Source organism: Rhipicephalus sanguineus, chromosome 1 (assembly GCF_013339695.2).
Source record: "Rhipicephalus sanguineus isolate Rsan-2018 chromosome 1, BIME_Rsan_1.4, whole genome shotgun sequence".
Classification (NCBI taxonomy): domain Eukaryota; kingdom Metazoa; phylum Arthropoda; class Arachnida; order Ixodida; family Ixodidae; genus Rhipicephalus; species Rhipicephalus sanguineus.
The window spans coordinates 124,121,635-124,143,552 of NC_051176.1; the positions used below are offsets into that span (position 1 = coordinate 124,121,635).

The window sequence follows — 21,918 nt, forward strand, 5'->3', positions numbered from 1 at the left end:
TGCTGCATTCTACTGGCTGCCTAAACTTACAGTGCCAGCTCCTTCCCCCGCAGCATTCTAGCGAGGCTGTGCTTAGCGACAGCTCCCATGCAAGCTGCGTTGCAGCATCACACCATCGACTTTAACCGTTGTAACTGTACAAGTGGACATTAGGCTTTTCATGAGGCATGCTGCCACATGAAAAACATTATGAAACTCTGCTTGACAGCTTCACTATAAAGCACCACTATTACCACTCATGTGAACACAGGACCCAGAAGTTCAAGAGCCAGAATAGCTCCACGGCATAACCTCAGAGATTAGGTGCCATGTGCAGTACTGTGAAAATCTTCGACGCAATGTGCTGGGACTTGCATCACATATGCTAACGAAGTGCACAGACAGCTTGCTTAGTTGCTATTTCAAGGTTGTTAATCATAAAACTGAACCACCACCAAAATTGCCTCAATAGTTTGTACTACTCATCTATAACCAATATAGGTGAAATTTCATTGCAGTGAGCCTTTAGGCCCTTACTTTGCCTTCTGAACAATGCGCCAAAGAGCCCTCTCGGCCTTGAACAGCACACCAACCAGCACCACAGCAAGAGGCAGCTCAAAGCTTTGACTTATGCCCCCAGTCACAACCGTACATGCTACTTTTAGACTGTGAAACCCTGCAATTAAGCACAAAATGCTCAGCCATTCCAAAACAGAGCAGTTCTTCATGCAAACAAAAATTTGATCTTCAACAACCTAAGAATCAATTTATGTCTACTGCATGCAATTAGTTGCTTTTAAACAAGCTGCGTACGCAAATAATTAAAAGTGGCTGCGGGGAATCTGTCAAAACAGAGCTGCAGATAATTATTCAAAATCAAGAAAGAAGGTAAAAAGGTACAACGGAACGACCATGACTTACGGCGAAAACCGACTAGGAAACCAAAGGGACAAAATGGGGAGGAAACATAACTCTTGCCAACTTGGAAACCCAAATATGCAAAATAAGACAGAATAAAAAGCTCTTTAGTGTACTCTTTCACACCATCATAAAGCAAAAAGAATCAGAAAAGGCAATGGTTTCATGCAGACGTTAGGCAAAATGCTTGTCACACACCTTTATGCATAAGCACGATTGGTTTTTAGTTGCACATGCTAGCTCAGAAAACGTAATGAAAGCGTATTTAGGTGAGCCATGCAACGTGTTAGTAAAACATTTTCATTCAGCCATGCATGGCAATTTTCAAGCAAGAAAAGAGGAAAAGAGAAACGCATTTAAAAAAAAACAGAAGGACAAATACAAAGCCAGCTCATATTAAGGTGCATTAGAAAATATGCACGTGCTGAATCCCTTTCACATTAGCTTAGGAAATATTGCTTCTGAGTGCTGCACAGCAGACACTAATTTTGCTAATTAGATTTTGAAACTATAATGAGAATTGGGGGCCGCATTTTCTCCTGATCCATTTCATTTGTCATTAATACTGTCTGCCTTCACAAATTGCCAATCCCAGTAATAATGCTGTCTGGTAACGTCTCACCTAATGATAGAGGGCAAGAAGAACGGAATTAATACTGTTACAAAATACAGCCTCAGACCATTCATGAACCATAGCAACATTTTATGAAAAACTGCTGCAGCAAAGAGTCATTACAACTAGATAAAACAAAAATTGCAAGCACACCAACCGCCCTAAAGTTAAATTACAACAACTGCATTCCTAACGATAAAGATCAGGCTTACCCATATTTTGAAACAAATTTATTTACAACACGATCTCTTCATGCTGCACAAGAATGTCTGACCACCGGAATAGTTTAAATACAAGAGTGAATAGTAGGAAGAATTTAATCTTGTAAGAAATTTTTGTTTTGGTAAATTTCCAAGTCGTACAGACAGTACCAGGTTTTAAAAGGCTGTTTGGACGACAGCACCTCAAGAACAGTTAAAAATCTTCATCCTTGACTTGACATGTGAGCCTATATAAACAAAACATCATAGTGGTGTGTGTTCTTTAACTGCATGCATTGAAGAAGCCATGCGACTTAAGTGCCAAGAAGTGCCATATTAAATGGCTGCACATTTGTTCTTTTTCTTTTGTTCAGCTCTGCCACTATGTTTTACAGACAAAGGCACAGATCTTCCTGCACTAGCTTTTGCCTAGCGAGATTGCTGCAGGAAAAGTTTGATTTTGTATGCCAAATTAGTGCAACAGAGCAGCAGAATTAACTTAGCTGAAAGCTCTGCAAGCAGGGGTACCATTTCAGAAGCGCCAGCAAAATCATGATAGATCCGCGATAGAATCATGACAGATGAATGGTTACACAATGATAGCTATGCAGGTGACTTACCTTTGGTAAAGAATTTCTTAAAATCAATAATTGCATGAATTGGTTTATTGCCATAGCAATTTCAGAGGCAATCAATTGAGATGTTTATGTACAATCAAATTTTATTCCAAGGTCATTTCATTCAAAACTTGATTTTAGAATGGATGCGCATGATAAAACAAGGCTTCTCGCACAATACTGCGCAATCATATTCTGCTTGAAGTTCATATTGCACTGAAGTAGAAGGAATATACATTCTTCACTATGAGCATTTCTTTTCATATGCAATAGCCAATATAGAGCAATTCATCCCAAGCTTTTGTAAGCATCCATCCGTATTTCATAGCCTCATTTGCACATATGTGCCTAAATTGACGTTCGCTCATTTTCCTTGTCTGCATGTGTTTGTATCAGCACCACATCGGTAACATTTCCAGCCACCTGGTATATACTGGGGCCATTGTGCTAAATCATCAATGTGCTTCCTTTTCCAACTTTACGCACCTTGCTTGCATGTGTTTGTTTTCTGTAGCATGCTGCACACAATATACCCCAATCTTTTTCCCTATATTTCAACTGCCACAGTGAAATACAAAACAGAATGCCCATTTATCTGTGCAGCATAGCACACACACGGTTTAACTACTTGCTATGTGCACCCACACATTCGACTGCTTACCCTTCTGCAAAAACTTGCCAGCTGCAGTGTTGTGAGCTGCTGTGTTCATGTGAGAGCCATTTGAAACACACATGACGACAAATTATGGATCCCACTACCAGTTTCTTCTGAATGGCCTAAATTTTTTCAATATTGCCACGCGCGCTTCTTTTGCTATGTTTATGTAACTGGTCCGTTACATGTATAATCCCTGTCTTGTGCAAACTGCACCCGAATGTCTGAAAACCTTCCACATTATTTCAGAATCTTCTTATAGGCTTGAGCATGCAAACGCAAACAGGTGAGTTCATTCTGGAACTAACGCGGCCACCAGCAATAAGGCTCGAATGTTCGATGCCGCATGTATAAATGCCGACACGCCTTACCGCTGGGCAGATCACTGGCCAACCCCCTGTTCACGGCTATCAGTGTACAGCGTGTATTGCTGTAGTATTGAGTTTTCATTTCCCGGCCACAAGTTCAGCCAAATAAAGAGTTTCATCTTGAACACGCCAACTGCTGTCTTCGTCGAAGTCACGTCCCCGTGACAATATTTCAAATGCAATCAAAGCCCTTAAAGAGTCGGCTGTGGCAGTGCACACAAATTTCAAATGGATATCATCAGTTCATTGCATCACACATTAGTGCAAGTAAGCCACTGTGTGCATATGTCGAAATAAAGTTGCCTATAAATGCTCACATGCCTCACATTATGGGCCATGCAATTTTCTAGGAACACAGACACACTGAAGAGGTCAGACTGGTGAACAAGTGTGTCAGGGTTCCTAGGCTTTTATGTCTGGTGCCAAAAATCCTTGGCCGATGACTCATCACACGGGACAGAGGCCGACTATGTGATGCATGAAGACTAGAGTAATTTGAAACTTCAGCACAGAATTAACTTGCTAAACAGAAAAAAAAAATGTACTGCATGTTATGGAAGCATTCTAAGCAAATAAAAAGTCATTAAATTAAGATTGTCACTCTGTCTAGAATTGTTAAATTGGTTCACAAATTTCACATTAAACAGTGCAAAAAGACAGAGGACCAGTAAAAGAAAGACACAGACGGCAGCGCTGATTAGGGTTTGCTTGCGGTTATTTGTAAAGTGATTCTGTACGGGCCATTATTGTGCTGTTCCGCTGTTCCCAGTCACCCAGCTACTGCTCCAAAAGAATTTCCTCCTAACAAAGTTGTAAGTGGAACAAAGTGGATGTGAGGCACAGGGTGGTGGTGAATGCCACACGGAATGCTACGCAGTCTACTTACACACTATCACAACAATACTAGGTGCAAAATCGCACACATGTACAGTACTCACGGATTCAAACGAGACATCAAATTTTTTAGTATAACGACTGGTATGTGCAACTGCTCGTGAAAACCACATCATGTCGCGACGAATCTGGTCTCTCAAGATAATGTTGGCTCTGATCTACGCATTCGAGTCAAAATTACGCCGATATGACCAGAACTGAAGACGGTGGAATCGAAAGTATATGCGTTACTTAGCTCTAAGTTGTCCTGTTTCAATCCGTGAGTACTGTACATTGCTTCTGTTCAGAGCATACAACATGGCTATTGCTGTCCTGTCACAACTCACTTGTACAGGAACGAACGAAAAGGACAGGAGATTTTGAGGGGTTTCCACTAGACCAACAGAAGTCTACACATCGCACACAACAATGTTTCATCTCCATCAAGTGTCTGGTCCTATCCAAAGCGACTTTCTCACCGTACAGTATGCAATCTTTCAGAGTAAGAAAAGCTTCCTTGAAGAAGCCATTTACATAATGTATAGAAATGCCAATGTGACACTTCATTGCTCCTCCACAGCCACGTGCACTGCACACAACAGATGATGCTCCTCTCTATTCTATTTATGCAACTGCAGCAGACCTCTTTCAATGCAGGGCACACGCTAGCCCTGTTGCCACCTCTACAGCTTCCCATGCCATTTCAATATGGCACCATCTTTCAGTGTTGTCAACTAAGTAAACATGCAACAGTGGTGCCACAGCTCTCACAGTGGCCCTGATAGATGGGCAGATAAGGTGGCACAAATTACTTAACAAGCAATGCGCAAATGATACCTACTTAAATAAAAGTAAATGCAAAGTCATTCCAGCTTTGACAACTAACTAATCAAGATAGAGAGCAATGAAATTATCTGAAGTTTACAAAACAGACTATTTTTTATGAAGTTTGTGGATTACTGTTTACAACATGCATTAACACTGCTATTTCCTTACTGAAGCTAGCCCTTGCAGCTGGTCATGGAAGCTAGGATTACTCTGTGCATTTTCGATTTGCAAGGATGCTGAACAGGAGCAGCTGATGGCCAATCAATAGGCAACAAGGGCTGTAAGCATGTCCTATGTGGGTGCCCCATTACCGCATGTCATTTCAATATGCTAAATTTTGACGATGCGAAATTGAAAAAATAACACTTCATCTACGCTTTTTTTAGTGTGTGAACCCAGGCACAGATAAAAAAAGATGTAGTGGTGCTGAGTTTGATGCTATGGTTTACTGCCAAGGAAAAAGTGCGAAACATCATCTACCCAAGGAGCTCAAATGTCAATCTTCAAAACTTAAAGCTTTTCTTCAACAGACATATCCACATGCTAAACACAATACGCTTATTTGTGTACATTATGAGTGACATACCATGAACATGAGCAGCTAAAGAATGTCCTCTTACTGTACTGCTGGTTATACAGGCCCTTTCTGTTATGGTGCAACACCATTTTTCAGTTAAAAAAAAGCAAAAATGCCATTCTCACTAATGCACAAAACTACCTGGGGGCAATGGACTGCAATTGTGTACACTTAAGGCAGTTTTGCCACATAATTTTGTGGTGTTGGTAGTGTTAGAACCAGCAACCACAAGCAGCTAAAAAAAAAAAAAGATCACACGACTAGTAAAGGGACACAGAACAAAAATAAGAAAAAAAAATGACGAAAGCATCAAAATTCGACTTGGAAGACGTGACTGTTCCGATTAACAGTGCATATTTCACATAGTTTTTAACAGATGGCTGTGTTTTTGGAGGATTGTAAGCGCACAACAGCTGCACAGGAGCGCACATGGAGCTGCACATTGCCAGCCGTTATGTTAGGCTTGACGGCGGCAGAAGCAGCAGCAACCGAGGAGGGCAGCTGATGTGCACTTTCCTGTCCTGCTACTTCCTTTTCTCTACCTCTCCTTTACATCCCACTCTCCTTTTTCCACAAAGTCACTGAGACGTGCCCTTCCTCAGGAGGCCGGTACTAGGGTCGTCGTACTGGTTTGCATGGTTAAGTGGGTAGAGAAATGTGGTTGATGGCTGGTGATGTTGATAGGCAAGCAATTATGCAGGTAGCACAGTTTGCATGACTGTTTCTGGCGAGTTAAACGTCGCCTCTTCTAGTTCACAGCGCAGCCGCTAGACGCTGCAGTTAGTGAAGAGCCCATTAAATTCAATACTTTCCACTAAGTTCTACCTTAAAGCAAAACTGAGTCAACCTATTTTCAGCACCTTAGCTTTCAAGTGGGTTGAAAATCTCGGCAACAAAAGTTTTGTTCAGCATCCCTTTAAAAACATGCTGCAGCAGTGTACTCGCAAGGAAAACTGATTTGCAGAAAAAATGCCTGTACTGGCTACTCTAGCTGGGAATTTATCTTCCTCTTCAGTGAGTAAGGAAACTTTCTTAGACTTTAGGACCATGAAGAGTGAGCTCCGGAAAACCCTAAAAGAGCAGCGGTATTTCTTTTCTCGCCGATCAGGATCACTAGCATGATACTACTATCCTTGTCGGCGACTCCATTTACCTAATGATCAAGATCACTTGAACCTTTTAGTACTACCGCCTCTATGGTTACCATACTTATCACTTGCCACACAATGACAAACACAACCTCTGCCAGCACACTTCCACAACCTCCGCCAGCAGGTGCAGCACAAAATACTAAACTACTCTGCAGCATAGAGTCCACGAGCCGATGCGCTAGGGTGTCCACAGGCTCTCCTCCCTCGCCCAGGTGGCGAGGAGGAGAGCACTGAGGAGTACCCTTGCCCCTCAGCTGCTGCCGGAAAAGACGCTGCTCTGCTTCGGCAGCCATTCTCCAGTCGCTCAGCGCACGATTTTAAAAAGAAATGTGGTCACAAAAACTGTGTAACAACCATTTGACCACTGGCACCAGAAGTAGATTCAATTCATTGCCTCAGTTTTGCTCTGTGGTAGCAGTGGAACTTTGTTAAGGCAAGGTTGAAAATACATAGTGTTCTATGGCCATGAAGTTATAAAAAGTTAAATACTTGTTAAATTGCTAATTTAGTTGTATATTGAAGTTTGTTATATTGAGGTTTAACTGCATTTTGCTGCCGTCATTAACAACAGCAAAAGTCAGAAAAACCAGTTAACTCTTTCCTTACCACACTCAAGGAAATCAATCAAGCAATTTTATCAACAGTTTTGGGAGAGGCTGATAAACATTGTATTAGAAAGTCTTTCACAAGCAGTGCCATGGTACCATAGGAAACAAAGATTGAACTTCTTGTCAGTGAAGCTTATTAGCAGTTGGCACTTTTCAGCACAATGGGCAGTTTTGAAAAATAAAACTTGCAACAGTACTAGGTATTGCTGAAACTGCAGTCCAGTGTTCCTAACACTTTGCCAATCAAGCAACAGAAATTATGACTAATTCTGCCATAAAATTTAAATCATGTAGCAATGGTGCGAACACAAGAATTTCCAACAGGTTGTTTATTTCTCTGCTTTGACTAACATGCTGCTTTAGGAATGCCTCAAGTATGGGTAGGTGTTAAGAAGTATTTTTCATTATAGTCGGATACAACTTAAGAAGCCCGGAGAGGCCCCACCCAGACGACTGAAGCACGGCAGCCGAGCACCTCCACGACTAAAGAAATAGTCCCGCTCACCGGCCGTCCGGCTCATGACGTCAGTCTGGAGTGCGCGCTCATTGGTGCAGACTTGTGTACATTCACCTTTTGAGGAGGAAATGCCGTGGACGTCTAAAGTTGTATCTGACTATAGTTGGTTCAACTAACATAAAATAATTTTTCTTCCCACAGTGGGTTGTTTTTATCCATTAATGTTTTAGATAGTGTTTATACAATTCACTATGAAAAATGCTTTCATTGTGTGGAAACGCACACGGTAAATTTCAGAGTGGCCTTCACTAGGAGTTTGAATAGCAGTCAAATCTCTTACGTTTTGATAACCTGTACAAATGCCTTTACTTATTACTGTACAACATTGCACAATACTGTCAAGTACTGTACAAAGCACACAGAGGCTCCAGCATCAGTTAAAAATGCACAACTAGGCCAGCTAGCTTACAGAGAAAAGCTGGTCAAGCCCGAAAATTGAATATAAGGACGCTTGTGGATGCTCCCTAACCTGACAGGTAAAGAAAAAATTAACCAGGTGCTTGCTGCAAGTAGTAAAAAACAGAAGCTGCTCGTATAAACAGGCGGATGCCTGTTTTCCCATTTGCAAAGCCATGGCTTTTCACGTACCGTGGCCATCGCTACAACTGATACTCATGCGACTATTTATATATCTTTTTTTGTTCTCTAACTTAGAGAAGCTCAAAACCTCAATAGAGAAGCTCAAAACCTGAATAACGGAACATATTTTCAATAGTTCGGATATTTTTTTTATTCATTACTTTTAGAAATCTTAAGTTCTTTACGATAATGATTTTCGATACACTTCCTTGAAAAATCTTGAGAAGCTAGCTGGTTCATGTTAACAGTATCAGCGAACTGGCAGGGAGAAGAAAACACACGAGAATAAACATGATGTCAGTTCAATCGCATAATACTATATACCGTGCGGTGAACATTCATTGTGCAAGCACGTGCCATTACAACGTATAGTAACTCCCCAGCACCCACATAATGAAATCCTCAAGACTGCATATTGTCCTTGCGACAGGACATGTCGCACTAAACAGCGAAATAGCCATGTCACCGACAGTCTCCCCCCCCCCCTCCCTCAGCAATCAGCTAATACTGCTTCATTGAACTTTAACAATTTTCTAGGGCAATTAGGCATTTCTGCTTTGCTTCCATTGAAAATATCAATGATTCTACAACAACAGTGTGTATCACAATAAATGTTCCAACCAATACTTTCAAAACAAAATGATAAACCTGACTGCACTGATAATTAACACATTTTTGGTGATAAGGAAAGAGTTAAGCATGGCACTCTGCAATGATATGGCATCTGGGCTGCGAAAGCATCCTCAGAACAAGTTCCAGAGGTAACTAACTACAATAAACATTGATGCATGTGGTTCATCAAAAGAGTGTTAACAATGGCATGGATACAAAATGCACTGACCTAACACTACACACTTCACAACTAATCCAACATGATCACCTGTGTACCTAACTGCTGGACCTGAACTACTAAGCAAAATCATTCCTATTGAACAGCGCTGCAGAATTGGCTGAAAAACCACTGCAATAAGCAGTGTAGTTCCAGCTAGCCAGCATGACCAAGGACATTCAAATTACTGTGCTTCCAGAGAATATTTCAAAATAAATCAATTCATGCAATCCAACATCACAAATCAAACTTGCTGAGATTCCATCTGTCTGCTTCAACAATGGCTACAACATACTGCAGTACACTAACAGCCCTGACTTGTTCCCAAGAGCAATTATAATGAGGAAAAATTTTCACCAATTTACTAACGGTGCACTCCTAAGAGTACCTAATTCACTAACCTGGTTGCCTAGTTTCCTTTTACCAGCCGACGACACATCTGCTGTTTGCTGTGCACTGGAGAAGAAAACAAACGTCAGAAGGTTAAGAATAATTTCTCAACTTGGGTCACAATTAATGTTGCTGAAATGACAACAAAGTAGATTAAGCAAACAATAAGGTAAGTGCAAATAATTTCGTGAAGCCAGCTCACATCAAACAACACAAACACAGCAACAATGCAACATATAGGGAAACCAAAAGACAGTCAGTGGAAGCCAGCAAAAAATATTCAAGTTACTAAGCAGTAATAGCAAAGCAACATCCATTACTTACTGAATCTGTCAACGCAAAGCTGGTACACCAGCCATTCTCTCTATCCCCTTTTTGTTTTAATACCATGCAGCCTACACTCTGAGCTCCAACTTGCACTTCAGCATTGCCTCCAAGACCCATCAACATGTGTGGCCCCCGATCATGCATCCCTCAACTATACTAAGTACTACGTACCACCCGTGATGAAACTACTTCGCCTTTTGGCATGGACCTTCCCACAAGTAAGAAGTTAACTTTGCACAACCACAAAGTACTTCTGTTGCGTAAGTAAGCGTGTTTTCAGTTAAGCATGTGGCCTGATTTTTAAGTTCAGGTTAAATGAGTATAGTGCAGCCCATCTCACTAACCTGTCACAGAGTAAATGTCTTATTAGACATTTTTTTAAACGTTTCTACAGGCTCTGCTGCCTACTAGTGTCCTGATATCACTGCTATTGTTGATGTAATCAGTAGAACATATGACCAAAAGCACAACAGCATTGTGTGTTGTTGTCACAGGAGTCTCTACATATGTACACCCCGTCTCAGCTACCATCTATCTTTTAGAAAAACACTGATCATCAAATGCAAACCAGATTAGGTGCACATTTCTTAGAGTCCCCCCTTCCCCCCCATAATATGGCCACTGCGACCAAGAATCTAACCAGAATCTTGTGCTTAACAACCCACACCATAGCTGCTGGGCCACCAAAGCGGGTGGCTAGACCAACAATTAAATGTTAGATAATTAGAACAATTAAATGTTAGATAATTACATCAAATTGCCTATTATTATGTCGGGAAATTTGCACAATTATCTATATCTGTAAAGATAGTAAGTCGAATAGCCTGTATACGCTGCTGTATTTCCTAAAAAAAAAAAATACCTGCACATTATTTCGCTGAATGATCCGTTTCAGCCCATGGCGGCCAGAGTGCCACAAGCATCACGGATCTCAACGATCCTGAGAAAAACCGCACGATGCATTCCACGCCCTCATTACGCTTCCAGGGATTTAGCTATCAAAAGCTCCTTTACAGTTGCCACATGTATTCTTTGTGAAAATTACACTGAGTGGCGCTGAACAATGTCGTCATCTATTGGCAACACGAGAGGCAGACACATAGCTCTCAGCTGGCAGAACTTGATCCCCACTCATGTGCTACAAACTTCTCTCGCGAGCATGAGTTAAAAGTGCTCATCGCGACCACAGTATGAGAGCAAATCACATAATTAAGGTTGAGTCTTGCACGCCAGTGGCACCGCTGTCATGCGGCTCTCTTGCTGCACACAGGCTACAAAAGTGTCATGGTTTAAATACTGATTTCATTGCAAAATTGCTTCGCTAAATTTAGGTGTTGCGCAGGTTAATGGGCAGAGAATTGAAAATGTGCTTGGATAGCATTCATTCCAACTGCTTGCAGAACCCTAAAATGCCCTGTGCAGAATGTTCAGTTCCATGGAAACCAGTTTGAGAGCCCCTGATCTATACACAAAAAAAATGTCACAATGTTTCCTTTCACATGTAGTATATAGACAGTATAGACAGAAATGATAGTTAATGTACCAATGAATAGGTCCATGCCATTTTTAACCTTTTGCAGTCATTCATCAGTCCCAACTTAACATCAGTGAAAGTCGGCTTTTGTTAAATGCTGCTTGGCACAAAAGCGTACTTAAATTAAGGTGCAAGCCCACACTTTTTTCTGGGATAATTGTCATCACCAGCAAGAAACTTTTACACTTGACAAGTTTACTTGCACATCCAACATACTTTGCTGTGGCACAGTTTACTGCAATCATGCTTTTTATGGCTTAACACGCCCATAACACAGCAAGCTTACTCTGCATGCATTTGACAGAGCAAGCCAGACAATCTCTACACACATTACGTCTTGCTCTACACTAAAATAATGGAGATTGTTGTATAGTGGTATTGCAGTTCCTGCAACGCGAAGCCCACTCCTCCAACCAGTAGAATGAAAATAGCAATACCACACTATAGTAAAGTGCCCCTTATAGACACTATGATTCAAGCAATTGATCGGTCTTCACATTTTTATGTAACACAGATAATAGGCCATGCATGATGGAGGGCTTTCAGATTAGCTATTGCTACCTGGGGTTCTTAACAGGGTACAGGGCATTTTTGCGTTTCGCCCTCGTTAGAATGCAGCTGCCGTGGCAGGGATTTAACTTCCGACCACATGCTAAGCAGCTCAACGGCACTGCCACAGAGGTTATTAAATCAGTTATTTATTGTGCCCTCAAAACTTTTTTTCATTTTGCCCCCTCTGAGATGCAGCGGCCATGGCTGGGAATTGAACACACAAGCTTGTGCCCACCGGCAGGTGAAATTATTCAACAATACTGCATAAATAAAGTTCGTCTGCACAGCATCCAAAAAGCACAAAATGCTTGAATGACAGCAAGGGGTTAAGTGAGGTCCGCATGTGCAGGCATACTGACCATCGGACTGAACTTTGGTAGCTGGATCCAAACAATGTGCCAATTTCTGATATTGTACACATAAAGCCCAAATTCTGTCACTCTACCACACTTTTTTTAAAAACCACAGTTAGCAGTAGCAATAAAAAAACTTAGCTTCCTTATCTTATTCTGAAATGAAGCACGAGACAATGGTGCTGTGAAACATTTTGGAAGGCACAAATTGTACAGCTTACTTTATTGTGTGACATTCAGGCAAAACATGCCCCGTCACTTTGGCTGCTGCTCTACCTGTCACGACTTCAAAGTAGGCACAATCGGCCGAACAAATCCTGTCTCCTCCTCTGTTTAGAAAACTGTCTACACTTCCTTCACCCCATGGAGCCCCAAATGATGGCTGCACACGCATGGCTTCCAATGACCACCTTGTCGGTGTGTGCTTTCAAAAAGCAGACGCTCAAACATGTGTCCAACTCACCCAGAGTGATAATCGTCCCTGCGAGTGCAACATTTTGCCCAGACACACACGCAGACGAACACAAGATGAACCGTCATGAAGGGGGAGTTGCAAGGAGCCAAGAGAACAATGGGGGAAAAGAACCAAACGTGAACAAAAGGGAAGAAACAGAGCCACTGAAGTTCCACAGCAGCTACTACAACAAAGTGTGAAGCAACCAGGAACAAGCACGAAACTAGTGCCACTACCAAGCACTATTCTATTAAACCGGAGTAAGACTAAGGTAGCATCAGGGAACAGCCGCAAAACATGAATGAAAGACTACCTACAGAAGCACAAAGCAATAGCATGGAGGAAAACAGCATCAAGGATAAGATGCAGATAAATGACACTTGTTAACAAGATAAGGCACAGTAATGTTGGAAGTATAAGAGGGAAAACTACTTTGGTTTTCTACACCACTTTCACACAAACAATGAATTAGCTCCATGGACAAAGTTATCTGCATGTGCCAAAAGAGAGATTTGGGACAAGGAAATCTGCATGACCTGACTGAGGAAGGGAAGCACAAGAGAATCTGCAATTTGGCAAAGTGCCAATTATCCTTAACTGTTTTAGGAAGACATCCTAAAAAATTTTTGAAGCCAAGAAGCACAGACCAAAAGAGGATGTGCTGAAAATGTAGCTGTAGAATGAAAACAAAGCCAAACACAGAATATGACACTTAACCAACTCCGCTTGCAGCATTCAGAACTAAGAAGTTGCTTCATTGCACAAGTCCGAGGACATGAACCTAGATCCAAAAACAGAGCATGCAAAAATCATTCTGAATTGTTTTGTGTCATGCAAACTGCGAAACTGGAGCATGACATGGATGGAAGAGAGGCGAGTTGGGCAAGTTGGGTGAAGTTCATGATTGGGAGCAGCACAAAGCAGTGTCTTGTTGTTGTACTTCGTCCTCCCTTGCATTGCTTCCAATCATAACATGGATGGCCTTCCATTAGCCTTCCATTAGTACCAAAGCAAAATGGCCAAAGTTCCAAGCAGCAGTAAGGTAGGACAATCACAGAATAAAAATAAGAGTGCAAACATACATACATAAGTGCTACTAAGTAAAGCAACATAAGTAAAATAAGATTCACAACAGCACTCACTAGCACAGGACACATGCTACTGTCGATGCATCACAGTACACAGCATATCATGCACACTAATATCTTGCAATACTCGGATAAAACAGTTGAACACAAGAGAGTTGAAGAAAAATAATTGCAGTTGAAGAGCAGCTGAACTCACTTAGTGAATCCAATAAAATCTTCATGGTTTGTATTCATGTATGCAAGTTCCACCTCAACTAGCAGAGATATTTGGTGCTTAGAGGTCTGCTCTCGCTCACGCACATGTGAGGTGATAATTCGCTCGGTTTCCTCCCGAAGTCGTGGATAACGACTCATCTGCAAGACGAAATGCATCCCAATTACATTATCCAGAAACTAAAGATCACAGCACAAAGTTTCTGATCTGTGATATGACAGTTGTTCAGAAACATACAACTGCCACTATCATAATCCTGTCAACTCACTTGAACTACTCAACTCCCTCACAACTACAGGTCTTTCAGAGACCCCCTGAAAGCTTAATGAAGATCATAATCACAATACAGAGATACAAAAACCTTGCATTCTCAATTCGCTAGGATTCATGGTCTTCAACTACATGAAAAGATCAATTAGTGGTTCCTGAATACTCATATCAGATAAATATAACACTTGTGTAAGCCTGAGGAAGGCACAGTACGGTTCAAGGAATTACAAAACTTGATTAATGGTCTCTTTTTTTCGACAAGGGCCAGTGATGGGCAAGAAGTGCCAGACACACGGTACAAGTTGAAAATGGTACTTGAAGCATAGATGTAACATGGCTACCAGTAGGCCTAAAATCAGTCACAACCATGAAACCTAATGTTTCAGCATTAAGTTTCAAAGAAACTTAATGCTTCACTTTTGATGAATATGCAAAAAGAAGAAAAAAAACAAGGCACAAAAAAAGATATTTGATAGAGATACACTTTGCCTGTTAGTTCAATGCTATTCCAGTGCTTTTTCATACTCTAAATCAGTAATACTACAAGAAACAATTATTTTTACCAGAAAACTGGGGCATACTTCACACGTCCATAAATTTCCACTACTACTGAAAGAAACAAATTTAAACCCAGCATATCATTTTTGCAATATAGAGGCTACTGAATAGATGTTTCCATTGGCAACAGATCTCTTCTAAACTGAAAACCTTACAGATCACAAATGGTACAAGTTTTCATGATAATGCCACACCACAATGCATATGGATTATGTACACACAGAATCTATACACACAAACTACGGTAAAATTCCGAGCAAGCACTCCCAACCCATGACGATTTTCAGTGCCCCGCAAGCAAAACCATGGCCTTTGAGATCTGTATTCCAAGATGGTACCCATGAAGACGTAGTCCGCAAAAGTAAGAACTCAGAGATTCAATTTGTTGCTTAAAGCTATGGCGTTGGCTCATTATCGGAGGTGCTTCCATGCCATGTTTCCTGCGGTCTGATCGCGTTGTCATTGTGTTTCTTGTGTTTTTGAGCCATCGCTGTAATGTACCGTGTCATGAACCAGAGCAAGAAGACTTCTGAGAAAGTCCACATGCACTCTTTTTTTTTATATATGGCGGGATAACTGTAAATTTTGGTGCCGTTCCGGGAAAGTGCCCCCCCCCCCCGCACTTATCTGGTAATTTTAGACTTGCTGAAGGGAGGGGTGCTGGCTCGGGATTTTATGGGAAGTACATTAAAGCAGCAATAACAACTAAACAGACACACCTTTTCAGCACATCGCCGAATCACATTTCCCAGTTCAGCCACGACAAGGTCTACACACTTGATGGAAGGCTCCTTCAACTTGGCAATCTGCTTCTTCACTATAGCCTCAAAGGCCATATCTGGAGTAAACAGTCCAACCCGAATGCCATGTGTATTGCGAATCGCAAAGGCGATCTCCTTGCGTAGCTCTTTCTCATCAAATTCCATCTGAAAGGGCAATCGCGTGATTTTATAGTAAGTACAATGTCAAATTTGACATCTGGTCAAATCGAATTTGAAGAATGACAAAAAACAGAACTTGGCCGATCCTGCCTACCTTGACAATTTCAAAAGGAAATCTTTCGTGAAACAATCTGTTGATGCGAGCACCCCCTGAGAGCTCTGATGTGTTGATGGCAGCAGAGCCAGAACCTTCGATGTTCCGTTCAAAGTCTGTCTGGAGCTGCTGAATCATTCTGAAAGAGAAGTTCTGTAATGTGGCAGGTGCTTTAAAGGTCTTCATCTCTGCAAACGTGTCCCGCAACACCAGTCAACAAGGTTAGGCAAGCAATGTTCATAAACAATGAGAGAAGCGGCCATCTGTAGACACCACATTGTCTGCTGTAAGTGGAGTAGCATTCATTATAAAGCGAAAAGAAAAATGAACTGCCTTGCAAACTATTCTATTCCTAGTAAATGATGTGTTTGCTTTGAGAATGATTGCAAGCATGTGATGTATGCAGAATCTATGGCTCCATCCCATCTCATCGACGACAGCTCATGAAAGTGTAGCTCCTGGAAAATCACGAGAGGACAAGCGGACATACGGAAGGGCGAGCTGTTTAGACACTTGCACCCCTAAGCCACTTGCTGACCTGGCTTTATCCGGTAGTAAATACTTCTTTTAACCAGTGGGTTCAAGGAATGAGAAAACTCCACATGCAACATACTGCAACAACAGTCAAAAGCAACAGTAGGTGCAGAGTCAATTTTGAATAAACGTGACACATATAAGTGCCTTATTTTCTTTTTGACTTCCCATGCAACGTTTCATAATGTAGAAGTAGAAAAATCAGTCAGAACAGCCTAAGAGGACAACAACAAACTAAACGAGTGGCTATTGTGAATATGTACATCAAGAATATCTGCAAAGAGATTCCCAATGCAAAAAAAAAAAAGAGCTGGCACTGACTGTAGCATAGCCTTGGTCTTGCGGGATGGGTCATCTGGACGAAAGTTCTTGTACTCTTCCACCTCCTTCTCCATGGAAAGTAGCTGCTTCTGCAGCTTGTCCCGAAGGCCTGGAAGAGTGTCTCGAATGTGGTTGGTCAGCTGCTGGTTCAGTACCCGTTGTAGGTATGGTGTACCCATACGATCAGCCATGTGCCTGCACAGCAACAGCAATGTCATGGCAGGAATTTCTTGTTAAAGCAATACTGACGTGACTTCTTCTACTTGTCATAATTTAACAAAAGTAAAGAAAGGTCCCAGTCCTCTAAGCCAGGGTTAGGCAACATTCTAGTCTCAAGCCAAGTAGTCGAACAGCCACTATGGAGCGGGCCAGACTGCCACGGCAGCGGAAGAAGGGACTAAAGAAGAAAAGAGAAATACAGTAGACCTGCGATAATTCAAATGTGATAACTCAAATTTTTGGTTAATTCAGACAAATTTCAAATTTTTGGTTGGCCGGATATGTTTTCAATGTATTTTAAAAGCGCTTAAACTGCTCCATTGCGTTAATTCGGTTAATTCATACTTCTTGCTGGCCTGTGCCAGAAAATATCTGCTGCCTTTCTCACTTCTAGCTAAACATGCACTCCTATATCACTAACAGTCGCAAATAAAGCCGACTGCCCCCCTAAACCGCGCGCACCAAAAATTGCGTATTGATTGAGGAAGGACGGCATTGGTCTATCACGTGTGGGACGCTTCTTACATCGCCTTCACCGCAGTACACTGGTGCCATGCGGGAAAGTGTACTAAGATAGGGAAGGGGCTACCAGCTGTCACGGGACACAGCACATATTGTCCCTTAATTACGCAAGCAAGCACGCGGCGTACATTAACAGGTACCAGCGTTATCGCAGACGTCTAAAATCATTCAGAGCTGTCTATGACATTGCTGTGGCCCTGAGAAGCAATAAATAAAAACACATGCCAGTTTTCCTTTGTACCCAAGGTGTGGATGTGTCATAACAATAAATTGGCTCACTCTGTTCCTGGGATTATTGCAGCTGCCTCAAGTAAGCACCGCCAAGAGCCATTTATATAGCAATCTAATGCATTTTTTTTTTATCAGCAATATCACCATACATACATAGCCTTACTGCTACATGACATGTCTATGTCACGATAGCCTCGTGATAATGATGCCAAGTCGAGTGTTTCAAAACCAGCTTTAGTATCGGCATGTAACCTCCCCTCTGTAAAGCTTCGTGCAGTTGAGGGTAAAATAAAAAACAAAACAAAATATACTTTAGAAATATTTTGTAACTTTCATAATCTCGAAGCGTCCCCCTTTCCATGTGAGTGTGTGGTAGAGATTCTAGAACGTCAGAAGCCAGTATTCCTTTAATGCACAAAGCTATTTGTGAACAGTACCACAGTTTCTAACAGGCTAACTCAACCAAGGTTGTTTTGATTTCACATTATGAAACTGCTCACTGATTTAGGAAAATTATATTATGGGTTAAATTTGAAGTCCTAATGCAACACACTGTCCAATATAGACATGGTAACGGAAGTCTACAGAATGATAGGAGTTTAACATGGGAGTTTAAAATCTGAATGCTAACTTATGACAGGCATTTCTGCATTTTACCATTATCAGAACACTCCTACTACCAGGAGTCTATCTTGCAATACCATGTTCAGTGGCAAAATGCCGTGGCCACACAGTCAACACAGCAGTCAATGATTTCTTCCACAATAGAGAGCAGCACATGAGAATGGGGAACCCAGACCATATCTAGATGCTTAGTTAGCCCCTTTTATACAAGAGGACACACTGCAAACACTTCTTGAGGCCATAAAACACCCTCAACATAAGCTGAATGTACCCTCTGCAATTAAATGCAATGAAGTCCCATCAGTATCCCTTAACTGACCTGTATGCAGGATGACTAAGGAAGAACTTCCGTTCTGCTTCCATGGCTGCCTTGATGTCTTTCTTGCCTTCTATGTCCTTCTGGCTCCTATTCACCACACCCACATATCCTGGAGAAGTACAGACCACAGAATAAGTATATTCCTCATCAAAAAAAAAAATGACTCCTATCTTATTAACAAAATAAGTAGGTATGCTTTTTTACCTCTCCTCAATGGCAGCAATTTGTTTTCTAGGATGTCTCTGGCATCAGTTCCTTCATCCATAAGGTCCAGCTTGGTAATCACACCTATGGTGCGCAGACCTGCAATTCAAGAAAGCCAATGATTTTTTTTCTAATAAAAAAATGCACAAGCAACTTCAGTGAGTGCATGTGAAAGAGAAGGTACAATTGAGCAAGACATGCTGCACCACACAGAATCAGGTTAGTACACAGTGCACAGGCTACTGCATGTGCTTAGCCAACGATGTCAAATATTTGAGATGAATTCCCACCATTTTTTTGTAAACTTAAAATGCAGGATCAATTAGCTATGCATAATGTACTGTCAGCCGCAAAAGTTTGCGGGATCTGCAGCGCGTGGAGAAGCGACTGAAAACTGCATTGCTGCGTCACCTACCGTGACGCGGCCGGTGTTGGTGCTATCGGCCTCGGCGATAAGCGACGGCGCGTTTAGACGACGTGCCATTGCCGGATCTAATCACGGAGGCTGCGGTCGATAGCCTCAACACCCGCCGCGTCACGGTAGGTGACGCAGCAATGCAGTTTTCCGTCGCTCCGCCACGCGCTGAAGATCCCGCAAACTTTTGCGGCGGACAGTACATTGCTCACAATGATTCTGAAACCTTAAAGGGACACTAAAGGTTAATATTAAGCCAGCATGCAGTTTTCCCCACAGCATGACAGATGACACGTTGGGCACATTGCCATCATTTATGTGTTCTCCTATGGGCGAGACAAAAAAATTGAAATATTGTCTCATATATTGCAAGTTTTACGAAATTTCATTCTATAACATCAATACATCGAAGTGACTAACCTGGTAGCAGCAGTTATTAATTATTACTGCCCTAATTACATGCTGTGCTGCGCTTGAAAAGAGCTAGTGGCTTTCCCAGTGCAGACGTCTCCTGGCGCCATAGGTCACTCGCTCGTGTTTGGTGTGCGCCCGTGCTTCGGTACCTTGGGAGCGAGAGCTCCGAATTTGTGCATTGTGTATGCAAGCTGTCGAAGTTTCTTTTGCGATCGGCAGGCTTTCTGTCTCCCTTCAGAGCTCTCACGAGCTTCTGCATTGCGCCGGCGACGCTGGCTGAGATTTTGAACGCGCTTTTCACGTTGCAACAAAGATAAGTGCTTTCCATCCATGCTTTATTAGGATGGGGCGGAAATGTGTAGTGGCGAACTGCAATAGTGACTACGCATCCTGCACAGAAAAGGGAAAGGAAGTTACCTTCAAAGTACCAAACTACCCAGTGCAGTTGGAAGTGTGAGCTCATGCAATCGCAATGGAAGAGTGAGAGCTTATGCCTCGTGATTGTTTGCAAGAAGCACTTCTCGGAGAGACGACATAGAAAGGCGGCATAGTGCATTCCATGCACTGCCTTTTTACCAGCGTCCAACTGATCATCAAACACATGAAGTGATGCTATCGCAACGTAAGTGGTTACCAACACAGGCCATTAACAATTCTCTTATTGATAAAAGGCATGGAGGGAAAGCAGTCATAAGAACTATCCAAATATAGACTTATCGCATAGAAGGTAAGTACTGTCATTTGGTGGAACAAATTAGATTTCATGTTCTAGAAAAATACATTGTGCAGGCAATTGTCCTGTAAGTGAAGGATTTGTTTCTTTATTTATCAAGGCATTTGGAGCCAGTGAGGAGGTGCAAGAAACACCCATTCGTGCGTGAAGCACTAGTGGGGAATCGCCACCAAATGGCCTTGAACCATGCACATTTTGCCTTCTTCACGAGCAGACTCTCTCTACAGAGGGCACATTGTCGCCGTGCCCGACGCTGGGACTTCATTGGGGCACCCGAGCGAATGCTGTTTCACCTTCTCAAGAATTCTTGCTCCGTGGTCGCATATGCCTTCACCGCCCTTTGCTACCCAATAGGTGACACTACAGTTTCTGGCCTAAACAGTGCCTAAACGCATAAGCTCAGCCAGAAAGTGAGGCAATGACATCATATGGACACAGCATTTTATTCTATTTACAGTAAAAGCAAGTTTCACCATCGAACAAAGCCAGTAAAGATACTACCCATTAATGAAACTCGTGAAATGGGAGTGCGCAGGCAACAAACCTTTTTAACCACCCGTGTCGTCATCGACAGATGGTGTCAAACACGCCAGCCATAACATGTTTCTGGCTTTCACTATTGAATCTGGTGCTTCAAGTAGCCAAAGGCATAGCCTTTGAGATTGTAGCTGTTACTTGGAAAAAATCAGCACCAGGACACGAGTTTAGACATAACCTAGGCTGTCATAAAGATATGTTCTTTATGAACCTATAAAGGTATATTTTGTCTTACAATAAGCTAAAATAATTTTTCTATTATGAGTGGTTGAGTAGTATTAGTGACAGAATTGTACTGGGGAAGTGCTGTGGCATCAGGCTAGTACTAGAATGTTCCCACCGGAGTCATTTCGTGTCCTAATATCTCAATCACTAAGCACTGTTGCCTGTGATACTGATGCTTCAGATGTTCTCTATAAGTGCAGCCTTCACTGATATTTGCCTTTAGTGTCCCTTTAAAAACTGTGTGTAGAAGGTGGAACTTCTCTGCATTAAAGAGATGACATACGACACAGGTGTACGTAGTTAAAATGCTCAAGTCCACAGTCCATCCCAACCTGCAATGTCTAATGTCAGCACTTTCACATGCAACTTTTCACCCACAATCTTTACTAGGCAGGAAAAAAAGTGAAAAAAGCATGTATTCATGCACTACGAAAAAAAAAAAGAGTAATAAGGTTAGTAAGAGTAATACACTCCAATAACGATACTGTAAAGAAAATGGCAAACATGCAAGCAGCACCTGAATACAGCAAGCA

The 21,918-nt window shown here is 41.9% G+C and overlaps 1 protein-coding gene across 3 annotated transcripts in view; it reads right to left on the reverse strand.

The window, feature by feature from the left end:
• Positions 1-21,918, reverse strand: part of LOC119397290 (dynamin) — a 75,510-nt gene that overhangs the window by 41,027 nt on the left and 12,565 nt on the right. The window contains exons 5-13 of one of the 3 annotated variants that reach the window (XM_037664728.2): positions 19,062-19,160; positions 18,858-18,966; positions 16,943-17,137; positions 16,088-16,226; positions 15,772-15,978; positions 14,207-14,364; positions 12,932-12,949; positions 9,714-9,768; positions 901-912 (exon numbers count right to left, since the gene is read on the reverse strand). In XM_037664728.2, the coding sequence (XP_037520656.1) occupies positions 901-912; positions 9,714-9,768; positions 12,932-12,949; positions 14,207-14,364; positions 15,772-15,978; positions 16,088-16,226; positions 16,943-17,137; positions 18,858-18,966; positions 19,062-19,160 (992 nt within the window). The remainder of the gene's footprint in view (positions 1-900; positions 913-9,713; positions 9,769-12,931; positions 12,950-14,206; positions 14,365-15,771; positions 15,979-16,087; positions 16,227-16,942; positions 17,138-18,857; positions 18,967-19,061; positions 19,161-21,918) is intronic. The other 2 variants (XM_037664741.2, XM_037664763.2) reach the window with 2 other exon arrangements.